The 25,028-nt window shown below is 42.7% G+C and overlaps 1 protein-coding gene across 5 annotated transcripts in view; it reads right to left on the minus strand.

Moving 5' to 3' along the window:
* Positions 1-25,028, minus strand: part of LOC137610485 (apoptosis-stimulating of p53 protein 1-like) — a 38,984-nt gene that overhangs the window by 9,901 nt on the left and 4,055 nt on the right. The window contains exons 1-11 of one of the 5 annotated variants that reach the window (XM_068338047.1): positions 21,536-21,740; positions 19,097-19,244; positions 17,111-17,218; positions 15,943-16,004; positions 4,669-4,764; positions 2,755-2,811; positions 2,540-2,660; positions 2,300-2,379; positions 2,069-2,224; positions 1,769-1,909; positions 1,463-1,661 (exon numbers count right to left, since the gene is read on the minus strand). In XM_068338047.1, the coding sequence (XP_068194148.1) occupies positions 1,463-1,661; positions 1,769-1,909; positions 2,069-2,224; positions 2,300-2,379; positions 2,540-2,660; positions 2,755-2,811; positions 4,669-4,764; positions 15,943-16,004; positions 17,111-17,218; positions 19,097-19,244; positions 21,536-21,652 (1,285 nt within the window). In that variant the 5' untranslated portion in view covers positions 21,653-21,740. Of the gene's footprint in view, positions 1-1,462; positions 1,662-1,768; positions 1,910-2,068; positions 2,225-2,299; positions 2,380-2,539; positions 2,661-2,754; positions 2,812-4,668; positions 4,765-8,326; positions 8,564-14,667; positions 14,826-15,942; positions 16,005-17,110; positions 17,219-19,096; positions 19,245-21,535; positions 21,741-25,028 lie in introns of those variants that run through there. The other 4 variants (XM_068338048.1, XM_068338049.1, XM_068338051.1 and 1 more) reach the window with 4 other exon arrangements.

Below are 25,028 nucleotides of genomic sequence, written 5' to 3' on the forward strand. Positions count from 1 at the left end.
AAGGCAAAAATTCTCACATTTATTGTTCTTATGCTTTAACTGTAATGTGCTTTTTATTTTAGTTTAGTGTATTCAATCATTTTTTACTTAATTTGCGTTCCATTACCTATAGTACGAGTTACGGTTCCGTAAACTTCTGTCCAAAGGACGACGCTAACTCGTACCTCAGGCTAGCCTGATTACGTTGATGTTTCTTTTTCTTTCTTTCTTTCTCGTGTTTGCTTCTTTCTGTTACATTTCTTTGATATGTTTCTTTCCTATACAATTTGATAAATAAATGACATTATGAAATAACATATTATGTTGAAAAAAGTTAGTTTTCAAGTGTCTTGGAACGGAGTGAACTGTGGTCAGAAACCGAGGTTTGTCTGTATTTTTTTTTTTCTGCGTTGGTGCCTTTGCTTCATTTTGTCTTTGGTTACAATCAAAATTCTCTCATTTTTGCCACATTTCTGAATTAGAAAATATTTATTTTTAGCCAGAGATGAGAAACGCAGTTTAAACGAGTATCATTCTATTGATCCGAACATCGTGACTTATTGTTACCTACATTTGACCTTCTCACATCAGGTAGAAAGGAATAAATGAATGTGAGTCTGAGTGCAGAAGGTGCTTCGCCCTCAGTTTATTTTCTTATGCTGGTGTTTTCTAACCCGGAGCAGCTGCTGGCTATCAGGTGTCGTGTCTCTACCCTTATATATACAACCCTTACATTCTGAGGTCATTATCTTGAGCTGATTCAATTACGTTCTGCTGGACATCTGTTCTGTAGAATTAGACACTAATGCTCCGCAGCGCTCTCTGTTTGAAAGCCCTCTTCACGTTTCACATTGAAACACGTCCATGCATGTTGGACATGCTAACAGATCCGCTACACCTTTGGGTGCCGGTGAGGCGGTGAAGGAGAAGGTGATGCTAATCTATCAGCAGTGGAGCTGCAGCACCTTCCAGGGACTCACACTCGTTACTGTCGCCCTCCTGAGAGGCCTGACGTCCCCCCCACACCTCCGTGGGGTCCGACAGGACGATGTCTAAATCTGACACCTTCCATTGGCCGGGTTGCTTCCTGACGCCACTCCTGTCCTCTTCTGCATGGTAACACACCCACAATTAAAGACAACAACAAGACGGCAGCCATGACGGCGACGGTCACCGAAAACATCAACACCAACATCAGCGTGACGGCATCACAACGGAGCGACCACCACCACATTAACACGTGACACAAACCATAATCACAAAGCCACCAGTAACATTAACACAACACATTTAAGGCAACGACGACGACAACAACAACAATAACAACAACAACGACAACGACAACGACAACGACAACAGATAAAGGGAAGGAGAAAGAGCCAACAGACAGGAAAAAGGAAATAGACCAAGAAAGTTAGAGTCCAATCAAAAAGCAGCTATGAACTGTGAAGTGCAGGTGATGTGTGGGGGCTGTAAAACTAACCTGAGAGGGAGCGGGTGTGGCTGAGTGGGGTGGGTTTGGGTGGGGGGTCGGCATGCAGGGGAAACCCCGCCTCCTGCCGTCCCTCTGCAGGAACCTGTATGTAGGGGCAGACGGCCGCGACTCGACCTGAAACTCCACCACCGGGATGGGGAGAGGTCTGAGGGGAGGGGGGCAGGCCTCCCCCATTCATACGGCTCAGCTGAAAAAAGCACGCAGAGGGACAGAATCAGAACAAAAGCCACGCTCCAGCCACAAAAGGAAAAACGCTGCGTGCGCAAAAAGGACTTGACGCTGAGAGCCGTGTACTTCTGTTCTCTTCTTATGCAGCCGTTCTCTCAGGTCCCCGATGCGTTGATCCATCACCGTCACCTGGGCGTTCCTCTTGTTCAGCAGCTCCTTGTTCTGGGCCAGCTTGCTGCTCTGCTCCAGGTTGTGACGGTTACGAGCCTGAGACCCACAACATTACAATCCTTAACAACGCTCCGATTCGTGAAAACTACTTCCAACATCTCCATTTGTTGAAGATAGTTACTGGATAGTTGCTTCTGACTCAACCTTTATCATGATTTACATGAGCAGACTGTGAATTGGTGTCCCCCCCCCTACCTGCAGCTCTTGGTAGAGCTTCCTCAGCTCCAGGGCAGCCGGTCCAGACAGGGGGGATCCTTTCTGTCCAGGAGACCCGTTGGGGAGCCCCTGAGCCGGCGCTGCGGAGTGCAGCTGGAGACGTCCTTTCCGCAAATCCTCCAACTGCTGGGTCAGCTGACGAGGATTTAACAAGTCATTTAATATAATGTAGACTTCCTCCTGAGCATCGCAGTCTCCCGGCGGCGTTACCTGGTCGACTCTGACCACGGCCGACTGCAGCTCCGCCTGCTTCTCCTGAAACAGGTTGCTGACATGGTCGATCTCTGCAGCTGGAGACGCAAAAACAGTGACGTCGCATCAATCGCCCACCTTTAGGTGTATTTTCAATCACATGTTCACACTGGCTTTACTCATGCAGTAGCAGAACTTCACTAATGTAATGTTAATGCGGTTTTTGTCATGTTGGTCCTCATGTGTGTTCCGGCTTACAGAGGTTCCCGTTGATCAGTTTGCTGTAGTCGACTTGTCCCCTCATGGCTCGGATCTTCTTCAGCTTGGCTTCCTGAGTCTCCACCCGCTCCTTCAGACGCTGCAGCTTCTCAGTTTCAGACTGAAACAAAGCAGAAGCAGAACGTCTAGCGTGTGCTGACCCACAAGCTAAGCTCTGTGTTGGATCTCCCCTATGGGATGGAACACAACCCCACCTGGGTCTGCGCTGTGTTAGCTCTTCCTCCCTGGTGGAGATACCTCAGTCTCTGCTCCTGGATGGAAGAAACAAACATGCGAACAAATGAATGCATCTAAATTTTAAATAATTTTTAGTTGCAAAAGTGAATTCAGTGACTGCGTCCAGATTTATCTCATCACACACTTTTTTTTTGTGAATATTTTTACTACCTATAAAAACTTATAGCTAATCTTTTAACGATAACTGGATTAGACAACGTAAGGGCAATGACAAATTATTTTCACAGTCAACTACTGATAAGGCTGATGCATGAACATAAATCGTCCATTTGAACATTTTTTGTGTCTAATCGACTTCCCAGTTATCAAATACTGAAAGTGCACATGTAATTCTCTAGATATTAACTGCTAAATAAATCAAAAACGCCACGAGTCATCATTTGGACTACATGCCAAAAACCTATCTCAATGTTTTTTTCCATATATTAGGCGCACTAGTTTATAAGTACTATTGGATTATAAGGCGCACCTTCAGCGAGTGGCCTGTTTTAAATCCTTTTTCATATACAAGGCGCATTGGATGATAAGTCACACTGTCGGTTTTTGATTATTAAAGCCTTTTAGGTGCGCCTTATAGTGTGGAAAGTACTGTACATTCCTGCTAAGCAGTAAATTCCTTCCTCGTGCTGAAGCAGCGACATTTAAAGCACTGCAGTGATGGCAGAATAGATCATGAGTACAGTACAGAATTTTTTTTATGTACAGAATTGCAATATTTTAATAAGCCCCCAGCAGCTGGAGTTACGTTAAAGACTAAAAAAATCCATTCCTTATGAGCGACAGCAGCGTCCTGCCGATCCCTCTCTGTGGCGTTTCATCGCTAGAATTATAAATCTGGGGACTCATGTGTTCAACTTCATGTGTTTTTCATGCAATTTTCTAAACGTGTTGTAAAGCTGATAACATGGAAAGGAAGACAGAGAGGAGAGGGCTGGTGTGTGTGTGTGTGTGTGTGTGTGTGTGTGTGTGTGTGTGTGTGTGTGTGTGTGTGTGTGTGTGTGTGTGTGTGTGTGTGTGTGTGTGTGTGTGTAGGTGTGTGTGTGTGTGTGTGATGCTGATGAAGCAGTTTACACAGCTCTCTGAATTGTGTTGGCACACGGTACAGCTGACCTTTGTGTCTCTATCCACACACACAGACACACACACATGCACACACACGCACACACACACACACACGCACGCACGCACACACACACACACACACACACACACACACACACACACACACACACACACACACGTCAATAACAAGTTACATAACAGTAGCTTGTTTCTCATGGACAGTGTGGGAGTTAAAGCGAACATCGCAGGTCTCTTCCTTTCCTGGAAGTCATCAATCCACAGTTAATGTTAATGTTGAAGGGACACACACTTCAGGACACGACACACTGGAGGGAAACACTCAGCAGCTGCCAATTACCAAGAAAACTGCTGCTTTTATATTAGGCGAAAATAAACATGACGTTTCAGAAGAATAAATTGTTGGTGTTTTTAAAAATTTGCCTGGGTCAACTCAAAGTTGACGTTAGTGAATCGTTCAAAGCGTTCTTATCAGAATAAATCGAAGAGTTTCATGTTTTGTTTAACTTCCATTCCGAACTCTTTCATGAAAAACAATTCTGACTCAACTTTCCAGCAGCTGTGACTCCCTGATGACCTCATTTCCTGTCAACTAAAAAGGTCACTTCCTAACGTGGGAATGTGAAAAACCTGGAGTTGAACCACTGACATATTCTTTCCTTCCTGTCCTCACCCCCACCCCCAGACCCTGATCACATGACCTGCTGCTCACACACAAACGCCTCCGACAGACGGATGTCGATAAACCTCACGGTGGCGAGGCGATCCGTAAGCGGTACAAGCAGCGTTACCTTGGCGATCAACATCTGTTGCTGAGCTTCTATTTGTTGTTGTTGTCTTGTGGCCATTTCCTGGAGCTCAGACAGGGTGAGCTCCACCCGGGGAACCTACACACACACACACACACACACACACACATAAATGAGAAGTGTTACACGTATGACAGCAGCATGTGTGCGTCTCTCCATCACATCCACGACTCTGAGACGTTATGGACTGGATGTCAGGAGATAAACGCTCGGCTGCACACATTTCTCCTCACCCTCTGGGTCAGAGCCAACATTCAGTGTGTGACAGAAATGTTATTAGAATAGCAGCTGGTGACCTTGGCGGGGGGGGGGGGTGTGTGTGACAGAATCATAGCGTCAGTTCAAGGGGGGAGCAGACAGAATCCTATCCGGACACCGACACCCGTTGTCGACACGGGCTGGGAACCTGTACTCCTGCTGATCGTTTGTCCCACACTTAATTTATCATCAGGGGAGAAGCGGTGTGTCTGCATGTGAGGATGTTCTTCAGAAAAAACACTTCTGGGACTGGGGGGGTGGGGGGTGGAGCGCTGGGGGCTGGAGGGGGGTAACATGCCTTTATCAGACAGCAGCGGAAGGTTTCTGCCCAGCCACATCCTGCTATTGTTTATATTCATTCATGGACACACACACACACACACACACACACACACACACACACACACACACACACACACACACACACACTGTACCTGCTTTGGTAGAATGATTTTCAGTCAAACAATGTGAACAAAAGGTTTCCTGGACATGAGTCACACGTAAACAGAACATCGGCTCACGTTTGAACGTTCAAACTGTTCCTGCACGTCGTTCTGAGACGACGACACGCTAACGCTGCGTCAAACACATCTGTAACACAGAACCTGATGCCTTTGACTCAGCAGAAACGGAGTGATCTAACATTACCGGTACAGCTTACTGCTTGTCGTGTTCATTTATCACATTCCAGCTCTACTTAAACAGTGAAAATGTAGTTTGGTATGAAAACAGGACATTTAAAAACACCAAGTAGCTTTTATCTTCACTGTTTCAGCGCAGAATGACAAAGATTAATGGCTGCCGCCCACAGTAACAGTATATATCACTTTGTGAGTCATTAAGAGACTAATTATTATGGTGATTCTGCAGGGTGTGGAAATATTTCCGCACCTCTTTATGTGTGAACAGAACAGAGAGATGCGTACAGCGTTTAAAATAAAGCACGTAGAGACAAAACACACACGGCTCAGAGAGGGAACACGCATCAGATGAGACCCACAGGAACCCGGGATTGTTGTTTCTGTCGGTGATGGGAGAATACAAGCTGTAAAAGCCCATAATACATAATTAATTTTAAGTGTTTTGTGTTACAAATGGCTGCTGAAAGAGTGGCTTTACCCAGATTAACACAAACATTAAATTCCATAAGTCTCCAAACCTTTGGGTTTAGATGTTTCTGGAGGAACGTCAGGCTTTTGCTGAACTTTGTGATATTTTATGTTCATGTCTCAGAGGAGACTTCACTGCTGTGACTGAGGGAGGAGCTGAGCAAACTCCATTACCCTGAACTGAGCCCCGAGGGTTATAGCAATTCTTAGATATGAAATCCGTGATATAAATTAAACTCACCATCCATTTAGCGACTCAGGGAGGGGAAGCTTTAAGTCTCGCACCATTAAGTCTCTGCTACAATATCCGCATCAGTGATTGATGACACCGATAACCAGCATCTCAGCCTTCAGGCCGACTTACATAATTCTTGTGAACACAAATGCAGACACACATAATCCTAAACATGAGATTACACGCAATGTCATGTGATGACACATTCGCACTGGTTTTCCAGTCAGTCACACACACATGTCATTAGCAAACTGCTGACTCGTGTGGTTCTGCGGATCCTCATTTTCGGTCTGCAGACACACACTGATCTCCAGCTAATGCACTCCGGTCCAGTTCTGTCATCTTAATGTGGAGAGGCAGATCTGATACTGTCAGTATGTATGGAAGCCGTGATGTGGCCTTTAATGAATAGATCAGTAAACCTTTAAACAACCTTCAAAAATGTAAATCAGCTTCAACAGAATTTGTTTTGGGTTTTTTTTCTTTATGGGATTTAAGTTTCGCTGACTGCAACAAAAGTTCAGCCACAATTTTATCATCATTCAATGCATGTTTATTATTTGTTACCTCACTGTAGTAAATGTTCAGTGAGTCCTATAAATCTAACATCATCAGATTATCCAATCTGGAATGTTACTTGGATGCGGATCAAACTACGATGACCTGATGGGATGTTACTGTGGAATGTTTGTCGAAGAAAAGTTGGCATTGTCCAAGAGGTCAAGACATAAATCATTCAATCCAGTAATGGTAAACAAACACACACACACACACACACACACACACACACACACACACACACACACACACACACACACACACACACACAAACACACACACATAGGGTGTTACAGTGAGTAGGGTCAGCAAGTGTAGGACTTCCCTTAAACACAGTTAATAAATGTACATTAATAATGTCTAGACTCAGAGCAGTATATTTCTTTCAGTCTAGTAATAAGACAAAACAATCCTTTCTTAGCCCCACAGCTAGGACATTTGCATAGATACAACAGTAATGAAAAACTCAATCTAATAATTGAGGTCAGCATAAAAAAAGAAAACGAGCAAAGGAAATAAAATAATTGGAAAAATGTCCCTTTAAAGTCTTACAGACACTCACACAGATTATTAAATCTCCCTTTAAATTGTTTGTCCACCTTCTTTGTAAAGGGAATAAAATTGTGTTTTATATTTTTATTTACTTTGCAAATGAACCAATTGAAACTTCTTCAGAACTAGTTATAATGTAACACTCTAATGCAACAGAGGAGTTTTGTTTATTGATGAAATGTGTATTTATTAATAATAATAATAATAATAATAATAATAATAATAATAATAATACCGCGGTGCACTGGCGTTGTGCTTGGAGTGTCCCCTGCCTCACTTCCTATGCCAGCTGGGATAGGCTCCAGCTCCCAGTGACCCGCTGCGGCGGATACAGCGGCAGAAAATGGATGGACGGATAATAAAAATACAAATAATAAAAATATATATATATAATAATAATGAAATTAATGTAGTAATAATAATTATTATTATTATAATTTTCATTTAAAATAACAAGGAAATAATTTGTTGTTCATTTGTGACAGTCTGATTTTCTCTTTATATTACTATTGCTGAGCCAGCAATATTTGTTATTATTCGATTACCTGATTAATCTCTAAAATAATCAATAGAATAATCAATTACAAAAGTAACTGATTACTGCAGCCCTAATTCCTTACACCTTTGACAATCCTGCTGAAGTTGCTGATTGGCTGGACCCACCAGTTCCCACTCAGGACGTGGTGCTGGTGGTGTGACGCTGCTGTCCTGTGGCTGACTGTACTTCTGACCACTGAGGAGCTGCTTCGTCTGCTTCTAATGATAAAAAGCATCCTACAGAATCCACTACAGGACGCACCGCAGTGAAAAGTTAGCAGCTGACCTGACACTTCATGACAACACGGGTGCTCCTGCTGCTAACACTCGGTACACACCGTCCTGCTGTTAGAATGCAGTTTCTATCAGCCTCCCACTGTGTCGTATTTACCTGCAGGCTGTCCCATGTGATCCTGCAGGAGCGCACTTTAATTTTGCTGCATTGTCCTTCAACAGTAAATTCCTGCACCAAATCCACCTCATTCCACTCCATCCTCCGAGTCCCTCAGAGAAACAAGTGGACGTTAACGGTTTGAGCTGGGAAAAAAAATCGTCGCCAGAAGCTTGAAAGAGTAAAAAGCTGGAAGGGAGGAAACGAGAGCGATCCTTATCGCAACTTTCCCTCTCCTCCGGCTCGTGATGTGCTGTGATTTACAGCACTCTCTCCCCCTTTCTCTTTCACTCTCTCTCTCTCTCTCTCTCTCTCTCGCTTGTCCTCCCTACCCCTTCTTTCTCAAACACACACACTCTCTCTGCATTGGTGCGTTCTCATATGACGTGTGACACTACATTCAACAACTACTGTTATCAAACACACCCATTAAATGATCCACGAGGCATCATCACCTCCATCCTTTTCTACACAGATTCCTTCTTTTCCTCTCTCACACATCTCTTTGCCTCCATCCATCTTTTTTTGCTTGTTCGTTCCAACCCTCATCCCTTTCTCTTCCTGCATTCCTTCATCTATCTCTCCCTCAATACTTGTCATCCCTCTGCAGCTGGTTTTTTGCTGCAGCGAGTCTTTTTTCCTCTCTCACACCCCCCTCTTTTCTTCTCTCACTTGCCCTCAGAAGGGGAAAATCGCTGCACCATGGCCTGATGGGAAAATAGCTGCTCTCAATCAACATGTGCGTCCGTCTCCAGATCTGTGTTATAAGGAAGGTAATGGCAGCGATGATGATGATGATGATGATGATGATGATGGCATTTTAATGGTACTGCGATTTTGTGCAACACGTTTCTGCATGTAAAACCACACACACACACACACACGCATTTCAGTTATCTGTGTGTTTTGTGTGTGTGTTGTCAAAACATGTCAAAGTAACTGAAATGGTTCAACTGTGTTTATAGTTTGTTACCGTTTTACATTTATGTACATAAATTACTCCAGAAGCCTTTATGGGTTAATTTTTATTTAACCCAAGCCAATCAGATCAACAGTAGGGCTTTTCACCTGGTGTGTGTGTTGATGTGTGTGTATAAGTAAATAATGTTAACGTGTCTGTAGGTTCTCAGTCATCCAGGTCGAATCCATTTCTGCTCCTCTAAATTTTGAAGTTGTCATGATAGATGTCGAGATAAGATGTGTTGTTAATCTCCTGTTCCACCAATGAAAACAAAAGTAACCTCTTCAAATAGTGTCTTTGTTGCCATTAGCAACAATGCTAACAGAGGACCAAGCCATGTGTCCCAACCAACCCAATGAACATTCAAACCATTTACAGACATGCTGTTTAAGCTGCCTTTGGAGGAGACATTACTTCTTTTTCCATTTTTTTCTGTAGTTGTCAGATAATTCAATCTAAATGTATTACACATGCTGTATGCAAAACAAATCATCTTTCTAACCCTGACCAAATACGCTACCAGTAAATTGCATTTTGAATTTGTGTTTAATCCAGATTAATCACAGCCTATTATATACGGCAGAATCAGATGTGGAGATATTATAATGGAGGACGTTTTCATTGATATTCAGTAGATTCCAGTAGCCTGTGGCTGAGATCACGTTTTTAGGTCCTTCATGACAAACACTTCACAACAGCAGGTAAACGTGTCTCATACCATCAAAACAACGGATCAAATGATTTTATAATTTTCTGCCCAATTAATCTGGAATTACTTGATTGGGCAGATTTTAAAAAAAGATTGTCAGTGTGATCAGGCTTTATTCTAATCCTAACCCTAGCCTGCTTTAAAGTGTCCAATGTTGTAAAAAAAACACCAGGAATAGGAGGTGATACTGATTATAATGACAGAGGAATGATGACGGACCAACCTCATGTCACTTAGTTCTATTAGAACTGGGCTCTATTCAGTTCCAATGGATGAAACCTGCAAAGCTTCCATTTTCTCTTAAACGAAAACTTGTGCTTAAGTGGGGCGGCAGTGGCTCAGTGGTAAAGCGGGCGGTAGAGCGGGTCGTCCTATGATTTAAGATCGGCGGTTCGATTCCCGCTCCCGCCCCCCCAAAAATACCCGGAGGTGAGCTGACAGTGGGAGGTGTCAGCTCATCCCTGGAGCACTGCCGAGGCACCCTTGAGCAAGGTGCTGTCCCCTTTACAAATTGCTCATTTGAGGCGCACCAAGAAGGAGCTGCCTGCCACTCTACCTCCCCTGCATGCCTACAGGCCCCCTTGTGTGTGTGTGTGATACAGGGGCCTGTACTCACAAATATATATATGTATGCATGCGTTTGTAATCAGTAGCTAGAGTGTGCGTTCTTAATTTCCCTTCGGGGATCAAACCAGTATATAAAATTTAAAAAAAAAAAATTTAAAAGTGAGAATCCTTTGACTGGCATTTTTTTCTATACAGTAACGGTGAATTTGGCACGACATTAAAGCCTAATAAAACTGTTCTGAACATTGTCTTTTTTTTCCAGCGGCCACGGAACATAATTTTTAAGAGCAGTTCTCACAATTCAGACTCTTTCCAAGATCCAGAGGACTGAGCCAGGAGCCAGAAGCACAGTCTGCTGCCCAGATGCAGAAACAGTCGTGACCAAATGTGGATGTGTGCTTTTTTTTTTTTTTTTAAACTGAGATATGTTGACGGCTCTGATTGAACAATATATTGACAACTCCTATTCTCTATCTTAGTGGGGCTGATTTATGGTTCACTAATTTGAGAAAATAAACTGAATCTTTTCAACAGCAATAGTAAGTTTTGCGTAGAATTTTTACTGTAATATCATAAATATGATAACCGTGTAGTTTTTGCTGGGATCTGTTTGCACACCATTTGCTGGCCAAGACATCGCTGCAGCCCCACAACGCTTTGTTTACAGCGGCGGATACTGACTTGGCAATATTGCAATTTTAAAATTATATTGACGTATTATTAAGGCTGATGCCATTCATCCAGTGTTTTTTTTATTTTTTATTTTCTGATATATACTGATTTTAATCCCCACAGGGAAATTAGTGAAATTTGGGTCCATTTAGGATGAAGATGAAGTCACATGCAGAACATCATCATCAGCATATTAGCTTCACTTCAGTGCTTTTACTAACAGTTAAATTTGACTGTCAGAGGTTTATGATCAATTTTAAGGCATTTCTGACATAATTCTACCACAGACCCATAAAAACTAAGTGTCCTGTGCTGACATCGACCACATCCAGCTCCGCTCAGCTCACTGGTCTTTCTAGCAGCTTCACACACGTTGCTATAACAGTCATAATCTGAAGCACATGGGGCTGTTTGACCTGAGTATGTCAGCCCGCAAAACATTGTGTATGGTCTCAGAGTTCACACACACACACACACACACACACACACACACACACACACTCACACACACACACACACACACACACACACACACACACACACACACACACACACACACACACACACACACACACACACACACACACACACACAAAGACGTGTTGTTCCGATCACGAATGAATCCCATCCCTACCAATCTGCTGTACGCCTTCAGTAATAATATTTCTCCTGATCTACAATAACAGCCTTCAGACATTCCTGCAGGCCCACTCAGCCTGAGGGGGGTGGGGGTGTGTGTGGTGTGGGGGTGGAGGGGGCTCTGTTATCAGAGCCGCTCCAATGTCTAACATTCACACAGCAGGGTGGCCTGCTGGCTACAAAGAGCATCCTGTCGCTGGAAGGTTTCAGCTTTGAAGCCCACCACAAACAGCCTGTCCCTCAACATCCGTGTGTCCTGACAGCGCCCTCGGGCAAGGCAGCGAATTCCTGCAGCACAATTTAATGCATTGACCTGCAGGCAGGTCAATGCAATGGTGAAGCACAACTTTATAGGTCTACAGTGTGTTATATCAGTCAATCTGTAAAATAGACGTGTATTTTACAACTAGGGTTCTTCTTTTTTTAACTTTGGAGGAACATAAAAACCATTACTGTAATGTTTTCTTTTTCCATATTGTGGATGTATAAATACATAAATAGGAGATATTAAAAAAAAACCCTCCACCCTCCTGGAATGAACATCCGTCACATCTGGTGACTGAAGTCTGCTGATGCCCCTGAAACCAGACGTGTCAAATAACCCACAGAGGCATTTCTAAAGATTACAGGCAGCAAAAATATTCATCTTAATCTCCATCAACACAACCCCTGACATGTGTGTGTGTGTGTGTGTGTGTGTGTGTGTGTGTGTGTGTGTGTGTGTGTGTGTGCGTGCGTGTGTGTGTGTGTGACACACCTGACTTGTGAATATATCCTCTAGCGTTTCTTCCACTCACAGCTGAAGGGGTCAGCATGTTCATTCATGTATTTAAGATTTTACAGATTTAGCAAAACACAAACTTCATCACCGTGGACACTTGGTGATCTATAGATGCTGAGCTGTTTGTCCCCTGTTATAACGCTTAATAAATATACCTAAATTGCAGTTAAAGTAAAAATGCGGGCATTGAAACTTGATATCTTTTGTATTTTTACCCGAATTTCATTTTGGGTTCGCAATAATAAAGTGTTTTGAAGGTTCTGATAAAAGAAATTTGAAGATCCTTGTGATTTATTGCCAAGAGCAGAAGAAATACGAACGTATGAAACACAAACTACTGGAGGAAACGTCACACTTCTTCAAAGAGAGATCACGCAGAGTCACATTTTTAATCTTATTCCAATAGTTCCTATCTCCCTCTCTTCCCGCAAATGTGGAAGTATAATAACGGACAATGGAAAATGTGTAGCACACGGAAGTACGGAAGCTTCTACACCGCCGGTTCGATCGTCACACTCAGCCAAACCAACAGATTATCCATCAGATGTCCTCATAATTCATTGTGAAGCTAAAAATAAAATCCCTCCTGTCAGTCCTGACAAGACAGCAGCTGGTGTCTCCTTCATTCCAAGAGACGAGATCACAGAGGAGAGCCGTCCATAACGGGCCGGATGGCTGAGCGTTCAGTAAAGGGGTTATTCTTTTTGCAGGTTAGATGTCGGGGTGAAGCGAAGCGATTCTCCTCATCACGTGGAAGTGACGCAACAACTGGTAACAATATCGCTAACCAAGAGTCAGAAATAGGTGCTGGACACAATGAATGGGTAGCAGAGGTTAACAGCATAGAGGGATCAGCACATACATGGTGTTACATGAGTGCAAAACACAGACAAATTACGCACAAACTGTAAAATAACACGATAAAGTTTATGAGCCGTCAGACTTGAACTCTAAGCACTGAACAAAACATCGATCCGCCCGTCTGTTAAACCTCTGCAACATCTGCTTTTCACTAGAAACATATGAACACACATTGAACTGGCTCATCTGAAACAAGCTTTTGTTCCTCACAAACTTCTTCCTCCAGCGCCTCATTAAAATCTAAGCAGGTTGATAGAGAATAATCTGAGCAGACACTGAGGTTTACACCTTGCAAGTCAAAAACCTTCCACAGATTAATACGCAGCTGTTAATAAGCAGATCAAACAAGAAGCGATTAAATGTGTCTTCCTTTAAATAACACAAAATGTTGTTGGTTTGGTGACTACAAACAGCTGATAAATTGTATTTAATAAAAGAAAGACCTTCATACGATCTTGTTTCCTGTGAGGGAGATCCAGTTTGACATGTGGATTTAAAAACTTTGCTGCAGATATTAATGAGTGATGAGCAACAGATTGAAGATGTCTGCACACGAATAAAGATCTCATTCTGTGTCTTTGTGTCGCAGACGGGCAGCAGTTAGAGAAACGTCATCTGTGAGTCACGGCTATGAGAAATGATTATAGAGACCAGAGTCACACCCCGACTTACAGTCAAATATCCACATCCCTAAGTAATGCACACACACACACACACACACACACACACACACACACACACACACACACACACACACACACACACACACACGCACACACACAAAAAAAAATCGCAGTCAAGGCCAAAACACAAATGGCCAAAAGAGCCACACCTAACTGGAACATCACATTTAGATTTCACAAGATGTCAACCGCACACACACACACACACACACACACACATACACACACACACACACACACAGACACACACATGTATGTATGTGCATGTGTGTGTGTGTCTTGCCTTATGAACAGACTTACACACAACATACAGACCTAAAACACATCTCAGTCTCCTCTACGGTCACATCTTTCTCGATTCTTCTAATACATGACAAACTGACGTAATGAGACGAGTGAAGTGGGTGAAACAATGAAACACACACACACACACACACACACACTCACACACACTCTTCCTAAACTCACCCCCACGTTCTTGTCTGAAATTCCCTGTTTTCGCTCGAACCCAAACCCCAAAGCCAGAGAACGTGAGAGACGAGGACTGAAGACGGCTGTGAAGGAAGGAGGACGTGAGGTGAAGGAGGGAAAAGGAGAGGAGGAGCCGTTTGGCCACTAACAATCCTCTTAGCCTGGTTATGTCATGAGACCAAGCTAATCCTGCCTTCACTAACTGACCAGCACACACACACACACACACACACACACACACACACACACACACACACACACACACACACACACACACACACACACACACACACACACACTTGCCAGCAGACTGACCAACACAGACTTGGACATTCAGACACACACACAGAGGTGGTGACTGGCTAACCGAGGCCAAACCAGCGCGAACAAAGCCAGCGTCTCGTCTGGGCTCAAAAACAACGACCGACACGGATGAAAATAGCTGTTAGTGATAAATAAGATGCTGCTAACATGAGGTCAGGTGCTCTTTTTACCAAATGACTAAGTCATTTTGTACAGTGGACAACAATTTAAAGCAAACTAACAAGAAAACCCAAACATTAAAATTGGTGCCAAACATTAAATCCCCATTTTACTTTCGGCTGTATGTCATTAGAAATATAATAAACAACGTTCCATTTGTGTTGTCATTCTGCTTGGGACAAATTTGATGAGCTCATCCGTAGGTAAACAGTAAATATCCCAAAACATGATGTCTATTCAGACTGAATGAGTTTCTAGCGGAGGATATGTTTCTCCAACATGAACCTTCTGTTCTCAAAAAAATTACAAATTACAAATATAGGGTGGAAAAAATGATAAAATGATAAAACAGCTTTGCTTTATCTACAAGTAAACAATGAAATTCATGCACCTGCAGCTCAGTAATAAACGTGTTATATCTTTAATTCAGCCGTACTGAAGACAGCTTGTGTGAACTTGTTCTTTCTGACCTTCTCATCTGACTCCTGCAGAGAACTTCAGTGATATTATTCCCCCAAACTATTTACTAACTGTTGGTATTCACGGTCATGTAGCACAATTTGAAGCATAATGGGAGCGTCTTCACATGCAGCTTCTAATGCAGGTGAGATTTTAATGCGCACAGTGAATAATGTTGAGATGGAGCTTATTATAGCTGCATGATTTAGCCTGCAGTGCATCCTCAGCCCATCCCAGGTCCGGTGTGTGTGTGTGTGTGTGTGTGTGTGTGTGTGTGTGTGTGTGTGTGTGTGTGTGTGTGTGTGTGTGTGTGTGTGTGTGTCCACCTACTCTTTCATTACCGCTCTCTGTTGCCTCTGTGGTCCAGCCCAGCTGCAGAGGCTGTTGGCCTCCTGCACATAAAGGAAGAACAGATATAAATCTGATTATAAATATGTGAAATAAAAAGAGAAACAGGCAGGAGATGTTGTCAGGTGGGGAGTTAGTTGAGTCTTATGTCCTGATTTTACATGTTTTCATATCAGTTTCATTCTTCTGATTCTGCTTGTGCTTCCCTGTTAGCAGTAAGCTTATTTATATTTGTTTTTTTTATTCCTATTAAGGATGCAAGGAGACGCTGTTGATGCTATAGCAGCACTGAAATGTAGACGATACGGTGCGGTGAAAAGAAGATCAAAAATGTTCTAATGAAAGATAAAAAACATTAAAAACACTGATGTTCTCTCTAACCAGCTCTGTCTGTGTCTCTGTGTCCAGTCTATGGTATGAACAGTCGCGTTGGCTTTAATTCCACTAAGACCAGACAGGCTCAGTCTGGGCTAATCTAGTTTCACCTCCAGTCAATAGAGCAGTTAATGCAGTTCTTCACCTCCACGTAAAACTGCAGAGAATTTAAGTCTGTAGATTAAACTGAGGGAAAAGTTTAGATATGGACACTGGATCACAAAAAAAACAAAAATTAAAACAACTAAAGGAAAAATGAACCTTAGAGGTTGAAAAAAGTTGAGATAAAAAAAGCAGAATAGAGTCACACTATGAGAAAATGTGATAATGAGATTCTAATGAATGATAATGATGCGTTTAATGGATGTGGGAGAACAGGGAACGCACCAGCGGGCGTCCTGTCCCTGCAGGCGCACACACACACTAGGAACAGGGACGCTTCAGACACCCCGCTGCTGCGTGTGTCGGGCACAAATATTACACAACCGGCAGACCAGTCATTTTTCTGCCCCCCCCCTCCCCTTCATGTTTACCCTCAGTGTTACGTAACTCTAATCATCTTATCTGGCTAATTACTGGCCGAGTCCCTGACCTCTAAACCTTAAACATAACACTGGCTGTCTGACTGTGTGTGTGTGTTTGTGTGTGTGTATGTGTGTGTGTGTGTGTGTGTACTGGAGAATGAGGCCCAATCTCTAAGGAAAACTCTAAGAAAGAAATCAGACAATTCACATAAAGAGACCTAAGATGAATCAGGATGTTTGTTTTGCTTTACCTTGCGTCCAGGAGGGGCAGTGTCTCAGGTAGAAGCTGACCTCCGGCCTCCGGGCCCCCCACTGCTGGAGGAGATCCAACAGCAATAACTCTAGAGGGAGAACTCGCTCTGAGGAGGGACACATGGAGAGGAAACGTTAGCCATTAGAGGACGGGTGGAGACATTCTTACATTAGGGTTTTGTCATTTAAACCAATTAAAATGTTGATCCTGCTACTTTTATAAATTTAATAAACCATGTTGACATTTAATATACCAAGCTGAGTTTGTGACATCAATTCCGATTTGTCCAATCTAAAGACCACGGTATAAAATCCATTGTGAAAATCCTTTGAGGGCGTTTGCAGCCCCCTAATGCAGATGTGCAAATCCAGATGCAACACTTTGGTCATAACATGGTTTAAATCAGTGTCATCTAACATTGCATGTAAAAGCCTGGTTGGTGCATTGCTCCAAAAGTCCTGTGAAGCATGATTACAGTGTGCAAATATGGAAGACCTGCTCATAAACAACATGACAGAGGTGAATTATGCATCATGAGTATGTCTGAGTATCTATGTTTGTGTATTCATGTGAAGAAAAACTGAAAATAAGTAAATAAGAAGATAAGTGAAGTATTGTAGATTTTGGTAGTAATATTCTCATGCAGAATAAATCAAACCAACCTGATATTACACAAATGCAGACAATGGATCCGACACACTCAGCCGTTGTGAGGCCGGTTGTGGCCTTGAGGCGTGACCTCTCATCACAGAGCAACACTCCATTTATTATGTGCTACTTTTAAAATGTCACCCTCCAACAAACAGAGTGGTGCTAAGGTCATTTTTAGCCCCTCTGACCACTCAGTCACACCACAACGCTACACAAACACACCCTGTTGTTCTGTGGCTGAATGAATGGAGGCCAAGCCGTAATGGACACAGTGGCTTGCAGTGGCTGCTTGTGATGGACGGGTCTATTCAAGTTTACAATAGCCTATAGTAAAGCAGGCACTTAACGCAGTGAGCTGGCCGGCAATGTAGGTCTGACTGTGTGTACGATGAGTTACAACACACACAGTCGAGGCCAGAATCACACTCAGGTTATCCTGAGGAACACACTCAGAACAGAAATCAGTTTATTGGACAAGTTTGTGCTTATAAACCTGGAATTTGACTCCAAGTTTAACTTGATGAAAGTAAAAATTGAAAGTAAAAAGTGTTGGGAAATTTAAACTAACAAAAAAATGGAATGTAAAAATTAAAAAGAAGTACGATAAGAAGCACAGTAAACAGTACGCGGGTAATTTTAGTATGTAAAATATATTCAATACTGTAAAGAGGAACGTCAAGATAACAAGAAGTAGAAGAAGAAAGAAAGAAACTTCAACTTTATTGTCCCCAACGGAGAAATTACCTTTTCACTAATGCGATACATATACATACAATTAATCTATTTTAAGCTTAGAAAAAAATACATTTTATTTTTTTAAATATAATACATAAAAAAATCATCGCTGCCTTGTCAATGCCGGGTATCAATGTGAGAACAGATGATTGATTATTAACCTATAAATGTTATAAATAAAGGACTGTGATTGTGTTGTTTAGAGGGACTGTGTAGACTATTTGATGCCTGTCTGTTACTGTCACCACCTGGTGGTGAGGGTTACTCAACACCTGTTTATGCCTCATTCTTACAGGTTACAGCATAAACATCCTAAAAACAGTGAAACCCAAAGCAGTTGGACTCATTTGACCTTTATAAATAACAAATAAATATTTGTGATTTTGAGTTGTCAATGCGTTCAATTTAAGAGTGAACACTTACTGGAACTGCTTTGTAGGTGTGTATTATCTGGGATATAAAGGACACCATGCAGCTAAACAGAACTATTCGTTAACAACAGATACGTACTTTATCTACAAAGATGGAAACTTTTAATCTTTGTCTCTCCTGCCCTGATTATTTTTGTGTGAGGTCTAGTTTTACTGATCCTACTCACCATGTCCGTTCCACACTTCAGCTAAGTGACACTCCCCCTCGCCAGCTTCTTTGCAGTATTCCACCACGTCAATCACTCGGGTCGCCGGAGTGATCGGGACCTCAGTTAGCATTTGCTGGGTGTCGTTTAGGTAAACTGTCAGGATCACCTGTAACCATAGAAACAAACATTTTAAATGTCATTAAATGTCTTAATGTTCACAACACATCCCCCAAACAAACAAAAAACAGCCTGCTTGATCATAGCAATCACTTTCAGATTACAAAAAATCTAGGTTATAACACAGAGTGATGATCCATCCATACATCAATCCATCAATACATTTTCTTCTCCTTATTGTCTAGTTTATTTTGACTTAATTTTATTTGCAATAGTTATTTCTGATTTTAGTATAATTGTACCTTATTCTGGTCTAGCATGTCTATAAAATAAATACATGATTTAACAGCATAATCTAGGTAGTAATGATCCCTCTGAAATGATTTTGTTATCAAATCCTCTAAATTCTGCAGCCAGAAGATTAAACAGCAATCTGAAAAGGACATCCTGTGTTACAGCCCGTGATGTCACTGGTGATGTCACGTCAGTCAGGCGGCAGTCGAAAGATAAATTTAGGGTAATCTGGGATAGGAGCACACAGGCCAACCAACGCACACACACACACACACACACACACACACACACACACACACACACACACACACACACACACACACACACACACACACACACACACACAGACAGGCACACACTCAAAATATACACTGTACACTAATCCACAGTATACTATACACCTGTCGCAGATCATGTGAAGTAATCTCTGGTTGCATGCAGACAGACTGAGCAGGGACACATTCTCTAAAGCTTGGATTATACACACACACACACACACACACACACACACACACACACACACACACACACACACACACACACACACATACACACATACACACAAAGGGGTTTTGCTTGTCCATAAACCATTTAAAGTAAGCTAATCATGGCCAAACAAAGGCTCTGATTTCTCACAGCGAAGGGCTGCCGGCGCAGATGAAGAAGCATTTCATATCATCAAATCATTCAGAGTAGTTTACTCATCAACAAACATCCCCCAAAACACTGTTCAAAACAGTCAACACAATCACACTCACACACACACACACAGCAGTGCACATTTTTCCTTACTTCAATGGAAATGCTCATTTTTGATGCTACATTTGACCAGAGTTTTATTATACTTGGTTTAAAGGGAAGCGAATTTACAAACACTCAAGACCTCTGTTTGGCCCTATGATGAGCCGGCGGCATAACCAGGGTGTACCCCACCTCTCAACCAGCTGGGACGGGTTCCAGCAATAATCAAAGACCCAAAACCCAAGACCTGAGACCATTTGTAGTTTCCACGGTGGCAGCTTTCCCTTTGCACTTTACTTTTGTGTAGACAAAGAAGTCTTCTTGTGGGACCAACACTACTTCATGACTGTTTCCAGCTGGTAGCAGTCGTTTAGGAGTTAAAGTCCAATCTACTTAGTATCCCCTTACACTGATGATAGGCTCCGGGACTGAGCAGGCAACATGATTTCTCTATGATCATTGGTAAAGGATTTACTTCCCGGACAAAAACTTTCATCAGATTGCTGTTTTCACGTCGTTCGTCACAGCAGACATCTCGACATGTCATACAAGGTAAAGGAATCCACAGTGGCTGCTCCACAGCAGGTTATAACCCTTCACAGAACAGGACACATACAGTAGATCAAAAGTAGGCCAGACTGACCAAACACCAAATCTGGTATTGCTGTTTTAGTATGTAGTATTTTTCTTTCTCTCTCATTACCAGCTAGTCTCTTTGTGTCCAGTTTCAATGTGGCAGAGACTTTCTGTCTTTGCTTTAACATACAGAAACATCTGCACCAATACCTCCACCAAGGGGGACATATTTCCACTTGTGTCCGTTAGATTGTTAGTTGGCTGAACTGTCAACAGGATGAGACCAAACCTTTTGGGTCTCTTGGTTGTATTTTGTTTGTTGTTGTGAACAACTGTTGCTGTAACGTAACATGACTGTCCTCTACAGACCTATCACCAGTGTGCTCTACTAGTGAACAGCAGTCAGCCGGCTCTGGTGCTTCATGGCGCGGCTATGGCTATTTTGGGCTTCAGGAAGGAAGGGAAAGTCAGTGAGGCACCACAATGAGACTCTTCCCTTCATTACAAGAAACATCAGGGGTGGTTTTAGTGGCAGCTGTGGGGCATTTAAACCCAATGTGTTAAATGTAGCTGGATGACAGGATAGTAGATGGAGTGCATCTTCTGGGCTGGAACCTCAACCAACTTTACTGGTCTGGAGCCTGCAGCAGCAAACAGCGTGCCCTCTGAACATTCTCTTGTGTTAGCATAAAAAAATGGGATAAAATCAAGCAGCTGAGTCTCACTCACCCCTAGCTTGGTTTTCTTTCTCAGTTTCTTCTTCGTCGGTTTCCTGCATTTACTTAGTTTTAGGTTCTTGGACAGAAACACCAGTCGCTCCAACAGCAGTCCAAAGAAACGTTTCATCGGTAAAACATCCGACCACAAACACACACGGAAGTGTGCGAACGAGTGTGTGCGTTCATGTGTGTGATTGACAGTGAATGAGTTACAGCTTTACAGGACAGTGTGAAATGAGTGCGGGTCAGAGTGTGTGAGCCTGTAAGAGTGGGGAACACAGATATGACGGTGGGTATCGGGGGTGGGGGTGGGGGTGGAGGTGTCAGCTTTCAGTGAATTTGAGGAGCGGGACAGAGGGTGAGGAGGAGAGGGTGATGGGAGATCTGGAAAGAATCAGGACAGTTTCCATGCCTTTTTCTGGGACTAGACCCTGGTGCTGTGATTGTGATTTTTGGGGCGGCAGTGGCTCAGCGGTAGAGCAAATCCAATGCTCCAAGGTCGGTGGTTCCCGCTCCTGCCCAAAAACCACCTAAAGTGTTGAGCTGACATTGGGAGGTGTCAGCTCACCCCCGGAGCACTGCCGAGGCACCCTTGAGCAAGGCGCTTTCTCCTTCGCAAGCTGCTCATTTGAGCGCTCCACAAAGAGACTGCCCACCACTCTACCTCCCATTGCATTGCTTACAGGCCCCCTTGTGTGTGGTTTAAGTAGAAAGATCTTCAATAAAGGTTACATGAAGTTAATAAAGGTTAACCATCCCTTGTGTTTCGTCTTATACTTCGTGCTGTACTATCTGATGTACTGTCTGTGTTGTACTGCATGTGTTGTACTGCTTCTTGCACTGCCTGTGTTGTCCTGCCTGTTGTACTGTCTGTGTTGTACTACCTGTTGTACTGTCTGTGTTGTTCTGCCTGTTGTACTGTCTGTGTTGTACTGCCTGTTGTACTACCTGTGTTGTACTGCCTGTTGTACTGTCTACCGTGGGTCAGAGAGGACTGCAATTTCATCTATGCTGTATGTCATGCATATCTGGTACATTTGACAATAAAGCTGACTTTGACTTTGACTTTGACATGCATGTGTGTGACTGATTAACATACCAAAGTGTGCATTCTTAATTTCCCTTCGGGGATTATAACAGTATGTAAAAATTTTTAAAAAAAGATAAATTCATTGATCGTAATCATAGCAAATCTGATGGGGTTCACTCAAACTGTCTGCCTCAAATATGACAGATCTGCTTCTGTTTTTATTAATAGAATGAATTCATTCATTCATAATCATTTGAGTGGGAAGATTTCACCTTGATGAAAGGCTTCATCTACCATCAAGTGGAGCCACTGAGTCTGTTTTAAAGTTTACTGATGGAAACTTTCTTGTGATGTGTCTCCAGCCCAACAACATAAATCTATTGTGTTGAAACAATACTTTGCAGCAGTATTGTCATAGAATAGTAACTGTTACGTGAAGCTAAAATCAAACCAGTATCAGTTAGTGGTGTGAAGGATCACACCGCTAACTTCCAGATTATTGTGAGCATGTGACAACTTACATGTCTTTTAAGCCTGTAAGTTTAAAAGAGATGCCAGATTTTTTTTTTTTTTTAGCTGTGAGTCCAGAAGGACTGGAGCCGGACAGGTCGGGGGGGTGGGGGAGTCAAGACCGACCACTTAGAAAATCATTAATGGCACAATACTGACACACAGTAAGATAATCTGACTGCCAATTATTAACTAGTGGTGGATGAAGATCATTTGTCATTAAAAATGAGAGGAATCCTGAAACATGGACCAACAGTCGTGCAGACGAGACCCGTAAACATGAGTTTCTCTTACCCAACAACAGCCTGAATCTTAGCTGTATACATGTGTATCTTTGTGTGTATATTACAGGCTTGGTCGGGTCACTGGGTGTGGAGTGAAGCTGTCCAGAAGCAGCGGTGGAAACGCCAGAGGGGGTGAGATTACAGAGGCCACACTGATAGACGGCAGCATGACTGCGCCGACAGAGAAAGGACACGGAGCTACGCGAACAGAAGAGCTTTCTGTCTCACACAAGGTCACATGCTGGGAGCACGTAGTCACACACACGGGGCATCTATTGGAAATGACAGGAAATCAATAGACGCCACAGGGAAAACAAGATGGACATGAGAGGAGGACCAGGAGACGTGTAACTAATCACATCACTTTAAAGTACCAACTGAAAAGTAAATTCAACCCCACACCACCAGCAAACAGTTGGATCATGTTTGTTTTCTGTTTTCACTTCTCTCTCCTTAAGTGTCACACACAAAATGCATCCTCTATGCGTTCCAAGCTGCCACCTGGACTTCACGTTAAACTTATTACCCTGTCCCAGATACACACACACACCCTGATCCAGAATCACTCAACTAGATGCATCAAGTATTTTATAATAAGGTAGAAATTTACTGTTAGATTAATATCAAGGAAGTAGTTCTAAGTTTAATTAGAAGGAGAGAAGCAGTGTTGAACTTCCACACACTGCAGACGAGATGAGAAAATACACAGCAAGAGACATTCAACATGAACCGGAGTCAAAGCAGAACTCTAAAACCTCGCTGAAACCTCTTTAAACATTCCTATCATCACAAGCGCGTCCAGAGAAAGCGTTGGAACAAAGCGTCTCCGAACAGCCCATCCTGGGTTTCCCTGTTCAGAAAAGGGAGGATCTGATGTTATTGTTCAAATTACACTTCTCCTCCGAGACAAACACGCAAGCCTCAGCTCACCCTGCTCAAGAATTTCACCGCTGGGAAAATGATCTTATCATAACACTAGGCTTTTACACTGAAAAAGTGAAGCAGATATTACTAAAAGCTTTGCTATAAAATCAGAGGAAATTGCTGTCTTAGCCCCTTTTGCTCTAAATTTAATTAAAACCTTCAATAACCAGAATGCATTGCACCTCGCACTAGTGAGTGCATTAAAGCCAAACAGTACTCTAAAAGAAATGACAACAATAAGATATTGGTGATTTTATGGATCTGAATGAAACCAAAGTATTATTGTGTAACCCTGTATAGTTTCATGGGAGCTGTAGTTCTTAAACACAGTGAACGTTGTTTATTCATCAGTGTTAAGGTTCTCATCTCAGAGGACAGACGGAACGTCTCAGGAACACACACCGTTTTATCAGAATGACAGATGTGAGAAACAAGACAATGGATTAAACTTCAGACGCTGATGGAACAGGAAAGATAAGACGAATCCACAGACGGAACTAGAGGAACAGGACAGATACAGGATGGTCTAGTCTATTATGTGGGTGCTGCACTTATTCTGTCACAGAAAAACCCTGTTTTGGGACTTTTGGGGTATTTACAGAATGTGACTGTGGGTTGTGTAGATGTGTGTGTGTCTTGTGTGTTTTTTTGACTGCATTAGCAAATCATTTTTTAAACGACGGGCTGCGTTGGGATCTGGGGTGCGGTGAGCTCACACCTGCTGTTCCAAACATATGGGGACTCCTCTTGGGAGT

This window comes from Antennarius striatus, chromosome 17, assembly GCF_040054535.1.
Source record: "Antennarius striatus isolate MH-2024 chromosome 17, ASM4005453v1, whole genome shotgun sequence".
NCBI classification, from domain to species: domain Eukaryota; kingdom Metazoa; phylum Chordata; class Actinopteri; order Lophiiformes; family Antennariidae; genus Antennarius; species Antennarius striatus.